Here is a 15,831-nt window from a genome sequence, read left to right as displayed (position 1 = left end):
TAGCTTGATTTTGAACTAGGGAAAATGCCTGTTTAACACCACCTCAAGTATTTTGGGACGTTTTTCTCTGTTCAAGGTGCCATATAAATGCATGTTTTAGCATGCATATAAATTGATGTAATATTTGAAATGGGCTGTGGTCTATGTTGCTACCAACTCCTGCATCTGGTAAAGCCCCAGTGTCTCTGTAACAGCATTAATTTACTTTTCTCACCTAAAAGATTGTGTTCTGCACTCCAACAACATGTTTTTCAGTGTTGAATCAAATCAATCCTTTAAATTCAGTTTTGCCACAGTTTATAAGTTAGCATAGCTGATCCCTCAGTTTTCACAGCCTGCATGTTTGATTTGATTTTTGTTAGCACACTTCTGGTTATTTTCCTTTCAGGTTTCCACTCTGGAGCTTGAAACATCAGTGCCAATTATTACCAGATGACTTGTTTTTAAATATAAGCTAATTACTATCTTTCTTGTAGCACAGTATAAAAAATGCTGCAAAGCTGGTTTTGTAGGCTCAGCAACAGTCAGAGAAACAATTTCATTATGCTCCTGAGTTGTACTGTTAAATGGTGGAGGGGCTCAGGGGAATTGGAAGACGAGCCACTTACTGCAGAATGTCCAACCTTAGACTTGTGCTAAAGGGCATTTATGTGGCTGGACCAGTTGCGTTTCTAGTCAGTAGTGCCCGCAGATGTTGATGGTGGATTTGAGGATGGCAATGTCATTGAATGTCGGGTACGTGGTTAGGCTTTCTCTTGGGAGATATTGTTCAGGTCTCGTGGAAGTGGGCATGGGACTGCTTCATTTTCTGCGGAATTATGATTGGATCTGAACACTCTGCAGTCGTCAACGAACATCTCTGTTTGAGTTTATGATGAAGGGAAGGCTATTTGATGAAGCAGCTGAGAACAGTTGGGTTAAGAATGCTGCCCTGAGGAACTTCCAGAATGATGATCTGAGGCTGAGATGATTGGAGGCCAGTCACAACCATCTTCCTTTGTGCCAGGTATGACTGCAGCCACTCGAGATTTTTCCCCTGATATCCATTGACACTACTTTTGCTAGGGTCCTTTGGTGCTACACTCTGTCGAATGCTGCCTTAATGTCAAGACCAGTCACGCTTCCCTGACCTCACCTCTGGCATTCAGTTTTTTTATCTATGTTTGAACTAATTATTGGTAAGTGCTTTTTGATAGCACAGTGATTGAGAGTAGGCTGATAGCATCATAATTGGTTGAGGTGGATTTGTCATGTTTTTTGTGGAAAGTATGCATCTGGGCAACTTTTCACATAATCAAGTAGATGCCCTTGCTGAGCTGTAGTGGAACAACTTGGCTAGAGGCAAACTGTTTAAAAAGAAATCTGCTGCTTCTTGATGGCATGTGGAATGAATTGAATTGGTTGAAGTATTTGTGATGGTGAGGATCTCAGGAAGAGGCCAAAAAGAATCATCCACTCAGTACTTCGGGCTGAAGATGTTTGCAAATGCTTCAACCATGTCTTTTTTGCGTAATTTATACTTTAATGTGCATTTTAAATCACATGGCTTCCCGAACCCATTAAGCCAGCTTGATTAAGGCATGTGGCGCGTTCGTAATATTTGGAGAATGAAGAAAGCCATAGGAGATTCGTAATCTATTGCTACAAAACTCAGGACTTTTTGTCGCTGACATTTTCTTAACCTGCTTAAGGATTTTAGCTTGCTGCAAAAATTGGCTTTTTTCTCATTTTGTTGCAATGCTCAGCACAAGTGCCTTGGGCTACATCTTGCATTAATAAAGCACAGAATGTAAGAAGTTTAAAAGAAATGCATTATATAGTTTATATTTTGTCTCAACCTTGTTCAGAAACATATTAGGTGACCTCTGTAAATCACCAGTCCAGTCCATGCCGAAATGCACATTAAAAATTGTGATTGATCGCACTAGCACCAACATACAAATAGATCTTTTGATGGCTCTAACATTGACTGAGAAACTCTGAAATTGAATTAAATTGTGGATTTGATTACTTCACTACTCCTGGGCCTTTGTACCATGCAGTACAGTCCATAGTTCTTTGAATATTAGAGATAATTAAAGTTCCTGTATTGCCCAGTGTAGAGTCAGAAAACTGATCTTAGAATTCTTCAGTATCTGTAAATGCTACTGCTGGAATTGTTTTATAGTAGATCCTTTCCAGATCACAATTGATAATAGTTCCTTATCCACCACGGAACGCACAATGTTTACATGCAGGTGCAGCAGGTTATTAGGAAGGCAAATGACATGTTGGCCTTTTTTGCAAGGGGATTGAAGTACAGGAATAAAGAAATCTTACTGAAATTGTACAGGGTTTGGGTGATACTGCACCTGGAATACTGTGTGCAGTTTTGGTCTCCACATTTAAGAAAGGATATACTTGCACTGGAGGCAGTGCAGCAAAGATTTGCTAAATTGGTCCCTGGAATGAGGGGGTTGTCCTATGATGAGAGGGTGAGTAAATTGGGCCTGTATTGTTTGGAGTTTAGAAGAATAAGAGGCAATCTAATTGAGACATACAAGATTCTGAAAGGGCTTGATAGGGTAGAAGCTAAGAGATTGTTCTCTCTGGTAGGGAATCTAGAAAATGGGGCCAATCATTCAGGACTGAGATAAGGAGAAATTATTACACTCAAAGGGTTGTGAATCTTTGGAATTCTCTACCCCAGAGGGTTGTGGATGTTACATCACTGAATACATTTAAGGCTGGGATAGATAGATTTTTGGTCTCACAGGGAATCAAGGGATATGGGGAGCGGGCAGGAAAGTGGAATTGAAACCCAAGATTAGCCATGATTGTATTGAATGGCAGAGCAGGCTTGATGGGCCATATGGTCTACTTCTGCTCCTATTTCTTGTGATCACCAGTATGAAAGAAATAGCAAATAATGCCAGTCCAAAGAGTTGCAGGATTGAATCCTGAGATTGTGATCCAGAATTGAAATTCATAGCAGTCTCCTACTCTATAGAATCAATTCTGAGAGACAGGATAAGCTGCCACTTAGGCACAGATTAATCAGGGATAGTCAGCATGGATTTGTTAAGGGAAGGTCATGTCTTACTAACTTGATTGAGTTTTTTGGGGAAGTAACAAGGAGGATAGATGAGGGTAGTGCAGTGGATGCGGATTTTAGTAAGGCATTTGACAAGGTCCCGCATGGCAGACTGGTCAGTAAAATGAAACCTCATGGGATATAGGGGAATGTGGCAGATTGGATCCAAAATTGGCTCAGTGACAAGAAACAAAGGGTAGTAGTCAACGGATGTTTTAGTGAATGGAAAGCAGTTTCCCGTGGTGTTCCACAAGGCTCAGTGTTGGGTCCTTTGCTGTTTGTGGTATATATTAATGATTTGGACTTAAATGTGGGAAGCATGATTGGGAAATTTGCTGATGACACAAAAATTGGTCATGTAGTTGAGAGTGAAGAAGATAGCTGTAGACTCCAGCATGATATCATTGGTTTGGTTGAGTGGGTGGAAAAGTGGCAAATGAAATTCAATCTGGAGAAGAGTGAGGTAATGCATTTGGGGAGGGCAAACAAAGCAAGGGAATACACAATAAATGGGAAGATATTGCGAGAGGTAGAAGAAGTGAGAAACCTTGGAGTGCATGTCTACAAATCCCTGAAGGCGTCAGGACAGGTAGATAGAGTGGTGAAGAAGGAATGCTTTCTTTTATTGGCCGAGGTATAGAATGCAAAAGCAGGGATGTAATGCTGGAACTGTATAAGACGCTGGTTAGACCATAGCTGGATTATTGCGTACAGTACTGGTCACCACATTACAGTTACGGGATAATTGCTGTGGAGAGAGTACAGAGGAGATTTACAAGAATGTTGCCAGGGGTTGAAAGTTGCAGCTATGAGGAAAGATTGGATAGGCTAGCGTTGTTTTCCTTAGAACAGAGGAGGCTGAGGGGTGACTTAATTGAGGTGTACAAAATTATGAGGGGCCTAGATGGAGTAGATAGGAAGGACCTGTTTCCCCTACCGGCAGGTCAATTACCAGGGGTTACAGATTTAAGGTAATTGGAAGAAGGATTATAGGGGTCATAAGGAAAATGTTTTCACCCAGAGGGTGATGGGTGTCTGGAATTCACTGTCAGGAACGGTGGTGGAGGAAGAAACCCTCAACACATTTAAAAGGTACCTGGACATGCACCTGAAGTGCTGTAACCTGTAAGGCTATGGACCAGGTGCTGGAAGGTGGGATTAGATTGGGCAGCTAGTTTTTTCGGTCGGCGCAGAGATGATGGGCTGAAAAGCCCCCTTCTGTGCCATAATTCTTCTATGGTTCTCTTTCAATCTTTCTCAACACCAGCATCAAGTTATACTTATGAAATGTCTTTAAGGCAATAAAACGTCCCAAGGCACTTCATAGCGGCATTATAAAACACAATTGAGCCACCTAAGGAGATACTAGGTCTGATGACCAAATGTTTGGTCAAAGAGGTAGGTTTTAAGGAGTGACTTAAAGGAGGAAAGTGAGGTAGAGAGGTGTAGGGAGGGAATTCCAGAGCTTAAGGTCGAGGCAACTAAAGGTTGCCTAGAATGGTGGAGTGATTCAAATCAGGAATGTGCAAGAGGCCAGAATTAGATGAGCGCAGTTATCTCAGGGTTGTGGGGCTGGAGAAAATTACAGTGTTAGGGAGGGGCGAGGCCATAGAGGGATTTGAAAACAATGATGAGAATTTTAAAATCAAGATGTTGCTTCACCAGGAGCACAGGGCTGATAGATGAATGAAACTTGGTGCGAGTTGTGCAACTTAAGACATAGGCAACAGAGTTTTGGATGAGCTCAAGTTTACAAAGGGCAAAATGTAGGAGACCAGCCTGGAATGTGTAGGAATAGTCAAGTTCAGAGATAACAAAGGCATGAGTGAGGGTTTCAAGAGACAGATGAGCTAAGACTGGCAAAGTTGGGCAATGTTACAGAGGTGTAAGTAGGCGATTTTGGTGATGGCGTGAATATGTCGTTGGAAGCTCATCTCTGGGTCAGATACGACACAAAGGTTGGTTTAGTCTCAGACTGTTGGCAGGAAGAGGAATGGAGTTGGTAGGTAGGGAATGGAATTTGGAGCACGGACCGAAAACAATGGTTTCAGTCTTCACAATGTGTAATTTGGAGGAAATTTCTGCTCATCAGGTACTGGATGTCAGGTAGGCAGTCTGATAATTTAGCAACAGTGCAGGAATTGAGAGAGGTGGTGGTGAAGTAGAGCTGGGTGTCATCAGCGTACATGTGAAAACTAACACTCTGCTTTCAGATGATGTCGCTGAGGGGCAGCATGAAGATGAGAAATAGGAGAGGGCCAAGGATAGATCCTTGGGGGACACCAGAGATAACCGTGCAAGAGCAAGAAGAGACGCCATTGCAAGTGATACTCTGGCTATGACTAGATTAGATAAGAATGGAACCAGGTGAGAGCAGTGCCACCCAGCTGGACAACACTGGAGGAGTGTTGGAGGAGGGTGGTGTGTCAAAGGCTGCAGACAGGTCGAGAAGGATGAGGAGGGATAGTTGACCTTTGTCACAGGCACATTGGACCTCAAAACTGTGGAATTCCTTATTTCGTAGAGAGTTAGGCATTTAAAATCCAACTTTGATACTTATTTTGATTATTTTCTCTTCCTACTACTGCATTTTCAATCTTGGTAGTGTTCTATACAATGTTCCTTCACCCTTTACCTTGGTATCTTAGTTGAAGGGTTGTTCTTGTCTGTTCCCATATTTTACTTCCTGACGATTATCAGATTTGCATAAATGGGAATGTATTACATTTGTTTCTCTATTGAAACACTATCATGATTGAGCATACATAAATCTGTACTTGGTTCTGTATGGGTAGCGCTACTTTTCTGTCTAGTGGTTAGGATGTCGGAGATAGATTTTTGAGGAACCTGCTACGTTCTGTATGCGTGTGTTCAACAACATGCAGTAAGAAAGTATAATGATTTTTCTTTTAACAGTTAAATGTGAAGGTGATTGCAGAGGTTTTTTTTGGCTGAAGGGAAGTGTTGTTGAAATATCTATTTAACTGAATGAGAATAGTTGTCAATCAACTCAGTGCCTTATCAGGGTTCACAATAAACATTGATATGCCAGGGAGAGACCAATGCATGTGATTACTCCATTGGAGCAACTTTTTATGAAATGCCTGTTGCCCATGCTTTAACGCTCAGAAGATTGTTTAGAATCTTTGAATGCACAAGAATTTGTTGATGTCAGTTGTACATTTAAATAAACTGAGTGGATCTTCCATGGTCAAGGACATTTATGATGATTAGCTGCTTCAATTTCAAACTCCAGCCCACAAAAACCCAGGATGAATTACGTGGGTTTTTAAAAAAAATTACTTTGCGTCTGGGGTGTGACAGATGCGCACAAGACATGAGACTTAATATGCCAGTAAATTTTATCAGCTGTTGGCGGTGCTGACTTGGTGGTTCTCAAGCTTATTTTGAGCCCCGGTATGCTGTTAAGTCATAAATGCTCTCTTTTGATACAGCTGATACTCCTCCACCTGCTTACATGCCACCAGAAGAGCAGATGAATCAGGACAGTACGCAACCAATGGACACAGGGAATGTCATGATGACCTCCAGCATACCCAATTTGCCTATTATCTCAACTAGAGGTAAGATCCCAGAACTAATAAATAGTCAGCCTAAATTAGTGCTGCTTAACCGTTATTCTATTTCTGTTCCAGTCATTCAGAGGATTAATAGCAGGCTTGATCCTTTTTTAAAAAAAAATTCTTCTGATCTGATGACTTTCTGCTGTTCCTACTCTATCTAGTCTTTGAATGCAGTAAGCAGTTTTAGATTAAAATTGATGACATTAATTTAACAATTCAAATTTTATAATGTAGGAGCATTATCAGTAAGAGCAGGAGTAGGCTATTCGGCCCTTGAACCTGCTCCATCATTTAATAAGATCATTGTTGATCTTTTACCTCAACTCCACATTCCCGCACTATTGCCCAACTCTGCCCCTTCCTCAGCTCCTCTGCTGAAACCCTCATCCATGCCTTTATGTCTAGACTTGACTGTTTCCATGCACTCCTGGTCAGCCTCCCATAATCTACCATCTGTAAACTTGAGGTCATCCGAAACTCTGCTGCCCATGTCCTTAATCATGCTAAGTCCTGTTCACCCATCACCCCTGTGCTTGCTGACCTAGGTCAGGCAATGTTTTGATTTTAAAATTCTCATCCTTGTTTCCAATTTCTTCCATGGCCTCGCCCTTCCCTATCTGTGATCTCCAACCCCACCACCCTCAGATATCTGTACTCAGCTAATTCTAGCCTCTTAAGCATTCCCGGTTTTAATTGCTGCATCATTGGCGGATGTGTCTTCAACTGCCTAGGCCCTAAACTCTGGAATTCCCTCTCTCAACTTCTGCCTTTCTATCTCTCTTTCCTTCTTCAAGACACTCCTTAAACGCTACCTCTCTGCCATAACTTCTATCTGCCCTAATATCGCCTTGTGACTTGGTGCCCAATTTTGCTTCACAATGGTCTTAAGCGCCTTGTGACATTTTATTACATTAAAGGTGCTATATAAATAGTAGTAGTAGTACCACCACCAATTGCATCATGTTTGTCTTAGAGAATTATTTCTGCCAGCGGTATAAAGGAGCTGAATGTTAGTATCGCTTACTACTCATTCAGACTACTTTTTGCATAACTTTATTTATTATTAAGTATTGCCCATGTTCTGGGTGAACACTTCACTTCATTATAGAATTGAAAGAAATGTATTAAATGTATGGTAAAATTGAGCATGTTGATGTCCACAATTAAACGATATTAAAATGTTACCTCCCTTTATAAAAAAAAAAACCTTTTGTAAAGCATTTTGTCCACAGGTTTGCTTTGACATGATTGCAGCGAGATGGGTAAAGTTGTACGGTATACACGTTCAGCCATTTCAACAACTAAATTTCGTAAATTGTAAAACTCCAGTCCTAATTCAGGAAATAGAGTGGTCTTACATTGTAAGCTGCCTTAATTATACATTCTGTTGCTCATTTCACTGATTGCCATTCTTTGGTTTTAAGATTGCTTTTGTACCTTCCTGACTACAGGAATAAGTTTAGTGATCCAGCTTGATAGTTTATGATAGCCATGTTCATAATGAACTAAAATTTCAACTGCCATAAAATGGATACTTTCAGTACATGCAATATCATTTTTTCCCTTCAACAAACAAAAGTTCATGATTATAAACTGTAACCATTGCCTCTTCTCCACAAACGCAAGGGAGTCCCACAGGGAATGTTTAGATGGTGGTTTAAAGAACAATGTTGCATCTCATAGGAACTGGAGTTCATGGCTGATTTAGTTCGACTCCAAAGTTGAAAGTCAATATTGATACACAAGGAAGCAGCTGAACCTTGAGCCACCCAACAGGATATCTTCCATTCCCTTTTCTCTGTTCTTTTTTTGACCACCTCTCCTAAAACACCCACTCTTCCAAACATTTCCAGTACACCTGACCTAACAAATTGGGCACTCTGGTACCAAATTAACCCATCTTTTTTTCATTTCACAATTTTAAATGTATTGTCCTTTTTTAGGTTAACGTGAAAACAACCCAGGCTGGAGTGGCGGCTCTAATGTTCAGCAATCTAAAAGATTTTTTTTCACGACACACTATGCATGCTATTTGACTACTAACTATGGACTCTATTGGAACAGTGTTGTGAAGAAACAAGCTAATATTCAAATCTTCTAACTTGAATTGTGTGCTGTATATTATAAACCATTTATTGCAATTTGTCCTCTGCTGTTCAGGTACATTTAAGTTAACCATTTGGTTCCTATGAAGACAAAATAAGTCATCCCATCAAAATGGAGTGGTTGGATGTTTGATGAAATGTATTTAATGGCAGAAAACATCTCTTAGGTTAAGTTTGGTAATGTCTGTAGCTACAAACTCAGTTCACTTTAAATGTGTTGGAAAACATTTGGAGGAAGCTACTGTACTTGAGCTTGCCAGAAGAAATCTGAAATTTGCCATAGTTATATTGGTCTCTGCTGAATTGATCTTCCCTTAGTCCAAAAATCTGCTTTGGGAGAGAAATAGATACTGTCTAAAGGATAGCCAATAGAAGCTTGATTAGTAAGCATGTTTTGAAGTTTTCTGTCAATATTTAAGCATTTTTATTCTCCCAAGTCTAGAATGAGAAAGTGACTTATCTTAGTGCCTCTAGTAAAATAATAATTAGCTTGTAACTGTTTGATTACCTTGCAGAAAGAAAATAGTGATGTGTTCCATTTTAGGGTTGCAGTGAAGATCATTTCATAGCAATGAGCTGATTGCTTGGTTTCACTTTTTCAGGGTTGCTCAGGTGCTTTAATAATATTTAAATAGCTTGCCAGTGCTTGAATAAAACCACATTTGGGGAAACAAAAGTGTGGCATATGGTGTTTTACTTCATTTCTTAGAGTAGATGTTACTAGATAGGTGCCACCAGAATAATTTGTAAAGATATAGGTGCATACTGTACAAGTCATAAAGGTAACATAACAATATTGAATTGGAGGCTCACAATCTTCTGTGATTGTGCCATTTATGAATTTGAGTATTTTTAACAGGAGTACCTGTACTTAGCAGTGATCTTCCTGTTTTAACTTTAGCAGGTGAATTTTAATGCAATAATTTTTTGTATCAAAGCAAGAGTATTTTCATAATGTATACCACAAAGATGTTTCAAAATAGTGCCTAAACATAGTTAAATTTTCTAGTTATGAAAAATTAAAGTATAAAATTCCCTTTTATCTTTCCCTGCACTGTAAGACTACATGGAGTTATTTTTAGAGAAAGGGGAGAAAGAGGAAAATATCTTGTAATACAACGTATACTAACTTAATATAATCTGCTTTAACTTGATTTCTTTCAGATGTTCAACCTGTTGCTTATGAGGAGCCTAAGCACTGGTGTTCCATTGTGTACTATGAGCTAAATAATAGAGTTGGAGAGGCCTTCCACGCTTCCTCTACCAGTGTTTTAGTAGATGGCTTTACTGATCCATCCAACAACAAAAACCGTTTCTGTCTTGGCCTTCTTTCCAATGTAAATCGCAACTCCACCATTGAGAATACTAGGCGGCACATTGGTAAAGGTATGCTTAGATTTTAAAGTAACTTGACCAGCTCTGCCAAAATATTATAGGATTAACTTGCATTGTCATTAAACAGAATTACTTTTAGTTCTTGAATTAAATTTATACGAAGCCTTTGTTTACATGAGCACCTGCAGTGAACCAGTGATAACTTGTTGCATACATTTATAAAAACTTAGTTGTTTTTGAACCAAACCAACTTTAAGAAACTGGAGTCAGCAAATGTGTGGCTCCCTTGCAAGGCAATATCCACCATAAAAATTGAAGCTAGTCCCACAATGTGGCCACAACTTGAAAAAGCATATAGAGAGTTTCCTTTAGTGCTGTCTGTATTGCGACTACCCAGAACAATGTATATGCTTTCATTAAGCACTATCGAACGCTTTAGCAGATCAGGATAACCAGTGCTCTGCTGTATCAGAGATTCTACTACTTTACTATAATTGTCTGAAAAGACTGTATGAATGATGAAAAGTATTGAATTACCTACAGAAATATGGCCTTCCTCATTGAAAAAGCTTTCGTATTTAACATTTCTAGCCAGCTTCTTGCTGAATGGAAGAGTATCTCACGTCCTCTGCTGTCTTTCACTCTGCCCCTACCCTGGCCCATGTAAGGATGATAGCAATTCCAGTTTACATGTAGAGGCTGAGCTTTTAAGGAAAACTTGTGAGATACATATAACTATTACTATGATAACTTAAATATTCTCTGATTTTTGTAGGTGTCCACCTATACTATGTGGGAGGTGAAGTCTATGCTGAATGCCTTAGTGACAGCAGCATTTTTGTCCAAAGTAGAAATTGCAACTACCACCATGGCTTTCATCCCACCACTGTCTGTAAGATACCTAGTGGTTGCAGCCTAAAGATATTCAACAACCAAGAATTTGCTCAGCTTCTGGCACAGTCTGTAAATCATGGCTTTGAAGCAGTCTACGAACTCACCAAGATGTGTACCATTCGCATGAGCTTTGTTAAGGTGAGGAAAAAGGCACAGTAAGTTGAACCATGAATTAGCTGTTATATAGTATGTAAAAAAAAAAACATTCTCTGGATGTGGGTGTCACTGGCAAGGCCAGCATTTATTGCCCATCCCTATCTACCATTGAGAAGGTGGTGCTGAGCTGCTTTCTTGAACCACTGCAATCCATGTTGTGTTGGTACACACACTGCTGTTAGGGAGGGAGTTCCAGGATTTTGACCCAGAGACACTGAAGGAACGGCAGTATAGTTCCAAGTCAGGATGGTGTGTGACTTGGAGGAGACCTTGCAGGTGACAGTATTCCCATGCGTATGCTGCCCTTATTTTTCTAGGTGGTTGCACGTTTGGAAGGTGCTGTGACAGGAGCCTTGGTAAGTTGCTGCAGTATGTCTTGAATATGGTACACTGCTGCCATTGTGCACTGGTGGTGGAGGGAGTGAATGTTTAAAGTGGTTAATGCCTATTAAACGGGTTGCTTTGTCTTGGATGTCGTCAAGCTTCTTGAATGTTGTTGGAGCTGCATTCATCTGGACAAGTGGGGAGTATTTTTCCATCACACTCCTGACTTGTGCTTGGTAGATGGTGGACAGACTTTGGAGAGTCCGAAGGTGAGTTACTCGCCACAGAATTCCCAGCCTCTGACCTCTTGTAGCCACAGTATTTATGTGGCTGGTCCAGTTCAGTTCTTGGTCAGTGGTAACCCCCAGGATGTTGGTGGGGGATTCAGCACTGGTAATGCCATTGAATGGCATGGGGAGATGGTTAGATTTTCTCTTGTTGGAAATGGTCATTGCCTGGCACTTGTGTGGCGCGAATGTCTCTTGCCACTTAGCCCAACCCTGAATGTTGTCCAGGTCTTGCTGCATGTGGTCACGGACTGCTTCAGTATCTGAGGCGCCCCGAATGATACTGAACACTGCACAGTCAGTGAACATCCCCACTTCTGACCTTATGATGGAAGGAAGGTCATTGATGAAGCAAGTGAGAATGGTTGGGCCTAGGACACTACCCTGATCAACTCCTGCAGTGATGTCCTGGGGCTGAGATGATTGGCCTCAAACAACCACAACCATCTTCCTTTATGCTAGATATGACTCCAACCAGTGTAGAGTTTTCCTCTCAATTCCCATTGACTTCAGCTTTGCTCGGGCTCTTTGATGACACACTCGGTCAAATGTTGCCTGAATGTCAAGGGCAATCACTCCCACCACCTCTAGAATTCAGCTGTTTTGGTACCAAGGCCGTAAGGAGGTCTGGGGTTGAGTGGCCCTGGTGGAATTTAAATGTGAGTATCAGTGAGCAGGCTGTTGCTAAGTAAATGCCACTTGATAGCACTGTCGATGATGCCTTCCATCTCTTTGCTGATGATCGAGAGTGGACTGATGGGGCTGTAATTGGCCGGGTTAGATTTGTCCTGCTTTTTGTGGGATTTTCCACATTGCCGGGTAGATGCCAGTGTTGTAGCTGTACTGGAACAGCTTGGCTAGGTGTGCAGCTAATTCTGCAGCACAAGTCTTCAGTACTACAGCTGGGAATGTTGTCAAGGCCCATAGCCTTTGCTGTATCCAGTGTCTTCAGATGTTTCTTGATATTACATGGAATTAATCAAATGGTCTGAAGACTGGCATCTATGACGGTGGAGACCTCAGGAAGCGGCCGAGATGGATCATCCACTCAGCACTTCTGGCTGAAGATGGTTGCAAAAGCTTCAGCCTTGTCTTTTGCATTGACATGCTGTTCCCCTGTCATTGAGGATGTGTGTGTTTTGGAGCCACCTCCTCCAGTTAGTTCTTAAATTTATTCACCACCATTCACGACTGGATCTGGCAGGACTGCAGAACTTTGATCTGATCCGTTGATTGTGGGATCGCTTAGCTCTGTGTGTTGCATGCTGCTTCCGCTGTTTAATGTGCACGTAGTCCTGTGTTGTAGCTTCACCAGGTTGGCACCTCATTTTTAGGTATGCCTGGTGCTGCTCTTGGCATGCCCTCCTGCACTCTTCATTGACCCAGGGTTTGTCCCTTGGCTTGATGGTAATGGTAGAGTGAGGGATATGCTAGGTCATAAGGTTACAGATTGTGATTGAATACAACTGTGTTGATGCAGATAGCCCGCAGTGCCTCATGGATGCCCAGTTTTGAGCTGCTAGATCTGTTCTGAATCTATCTCCTTTAGCACAGTGGTAATACCACACAACACGATAGAGGATGTCCTCAGTGTGAAGGCGGGGCTTTGTCTCCACAAGGACTGTGCAGTGGTCACTGCTGCCAATACTGCCATGGATGGACAGATGCATCTGCGACAGGTAGATTTATGAGGATGAGGTCAATTGGACACAATCTATTGTGTAATGCTGATGAGAAATGTTTTATTTGACAGCTAACATTGCATCTACTGAGAAAGATGGGAAAGTGGTGCAAAAGCACATTGCCACAGAGCTAGAAGCCTGCTCAGGTCAGAAAAAAGAACCCGACCCGAACCCGACCGAACCACAGTGGACCCGAGCCCAACCTTGCCCGAGTCCCTCCGATTTTACCCCGAGCCCGACCCAACCCGAACCTGCCAGTACTCGGCCCGGCCTGACCATCCCTTTACTTACCTTCCTGACACCGAACCTCCAGGAAGCTACAGCGCATGCGTGATGACATCACAGTGACGTCACTCGCTCACTGCGCAGACTCAGTTTCGTCCCGGACTCCCAGCTCGGGTAAGTTTTTTAAAAATTTCAATACTTACCAGCAGAGCACTTACTGCGCGTGTCCGGCCTGACCCGACCCAACCCAACTCGACCTGGATTCGGCCCGAGCCCAAAAGCCAGACCCTGAAGACGGGCCTGACCCGAACCTGACACATGTTGCCAGGTCCAGGTCGGGTAGCAGGCCTCTACACAGAGTTATTGGATGTAGGTCCCCACAGAATGCATTCTTGAAATCAATTGGACAGTCAGTATAATCCTGAAGGGAGACCAGGAACCTTCTCCGAGGGGAAAAATACGAGGGTTACTCATGCTAAGGTCACTTTTGCTTTTCTGTACCCTGTACAAGCGAGATTAGGAGCAACAGTAGCGCAATAACAACTCAAATGGTCTGCTGAGCCATAAATTTTCACAAGGAGATATATTCATGACAGCTGCTGGTCAGTAAATATTGTTTTTTATTCTTCATTTGCTTCTCAATTCCATTAAAAAAAAGTTATGACAGTACCCATCTATTTGTAAAAAAAAAAATCTATTAAACATCTCTATTGAGACAAATCCATCAACATCCTGGCACTCAGCAGATCATAACTTACTGCTGATACAGTAAAAGCTTTGTTATCCAGCACTTTACCAAACAGCAAGCTCTTTTATCCGGAGTTTCCAAAATGGCCCAAAGCTTTCCCGGACTGAGTTTTCCCCAAGTGCAGTCTATTGTTCTCGGCATTAGTTTGTGATGCTCCTTAGAAAGGACTCACTCTCACGCGTACTACAGGTATATTGGTGCACCGACCCCAAAGGATTAAGGGAAAATTAAAAATCAGTTTTTCCAGTGCTGGGCCCTGGGTATCCTTCGGTCTTCCGGTAATAACTTTGGAATGGAATGTTGGATCTCCACCTGCCTTGGTAAGTACAACTCTTGATTAACCAGAATTTTTGCTTATCTGGCACATGTCAGATAACAAAGCTTTTACTGTAATTCCATCTCCTTCACCAAAGCATCTCTACCTGGTTATACCTTCACGACTTGCCATTCCCAAACATATTCAAGCACCTCACTCTGTTCTATCCTGTCCATCTTGCATTCAAAATCCTTGTGTATCTTCCTTCTTAGCCCCACACTGGCATTGACTGAGATATCCTCCCTTAGCCTCAGCACTATTTGTCACCTCGCCTTTGGTCACTTAAACCTATATCTAAAACTCCTCATCCGTTTCTCCTAACTTCTGTTCCTTCTCTCCCACCTGCCCTAGTACAATTTTTTGGTTTCGAGCTGGGTTCAAGATGAATTACTCAGTAATCCAATATCTGAGTAAGACAGGTCTGTAATAGTCGATTGCACTGCTGATGGTCACCTGGCTCATTAAGGGATCTTGCAGGAGTAGGTCACAGTCCTGAAATGTTAACTCTGCTTCTGTCTTAACAGATCCCTCCCTGACCTGCTGAGTATTTCCAGCACTTTGTGTTTTTTATTTCAGATTTCCAGCATCTGCAGTATTTTTGCTTTTATGAAATAATTTTAGTACTTTCAGCCCAGTTTCTGTTAGGCTCAGGCCCTTTAGCAAATCTGACCAGAATCTAGCATGAAATTAGCAGCACCAAGTGATGTTTTTTGTGGAAAATGAAAATATTGGTACAATGGGTTTACTTTTTGTGTTTGAGGTAGCTTTACTCTGCATCTAACCTAGGAGTATGTGCTACTGAAGTTCCGTTCTCCAGGACTGGTATTCTCCTCCTCCACAAAAGCACACCTTAAAAGGTGCAGAGATACTACATGAGGCTGAGGGAAGGCATGCTGTGCTCCTGATTAGGCTCATATGGAAGATAAACCTTTCCACGTTTCCTCCTTCCTGTTCTGGGACTTTTTCAAATTGAAGAATATGGCTTGAAATGTTGCATAATCATGGAATATTCTAAGAGTTTTTGTGTTCATAATTAGCTTCTGTCTTGGCACGAATAACTTCTGTTGTCAATCTAAATAACCTTTTCAATATTTTGTTCCTT

The 15,831-nt window shown here is 41.6% G+C and overlaps 1 protein-coding gene across 2 annotated transcripts in view; it reads left to right on the top strand.

Moving 5' to 3' along the window:
• LOC137375921 (mothers against decapentaplegic homolog 5) overlaps nucleotides 1-15,831 on the top strand; it is a 57,327-nt gene that overhangs the window by 39,058 nt on the left and 2,438 nt on the right. Inside the window, exons 4-7 of one of the 2 annotated variants that reach the window (XM_068043619.1) lie at nucleotides 6,529-6,657; nucleotides 9,927-10,148; nucleotides 10,873-11,129; nucleotides 13,512-14,185. In XM_068043619.1, coding sequence (XP_067899720.1) covers nucleotides 6,529-6,657; nucleotides 9,927-10,148; nucleotides 10,873-11,129; nucleotides 13,512-13,574 — 671 coding nt within the window. In that variant the 3' untranslated portion in view covers nucleotides 13,575-14,185. Of the gene's footprint in view, nucleotides 1-6,528; nucleotides 6,658-9,926; nucleotides 10,149-10,872; nucleotides 11,130-13,511; nucleotides 14,186-15,831 lie in introns of those variants that run through there. The other variant, XM_068043618.1, reaches the window with a different exon arrangement.

This window comes from Heterodontus francisci, chromosome 12, assembly GCF_036365525.1.
Source record: "Heterodontus francisci isolate sHetFra1 chromosome 12, sHetFra1.hap1, whole genome shotgun sequence".
Classification (NCBI taxonomy): Eukaryota; Metazoa; Chordata; class Chondrichthyes; order Heterodontiformes; family Heterodontidae; genus Heterodontus; species Heterodontus francisci.
This window is presented reverse-complemented; position numbering and strand designations above follow the sequence as displayed.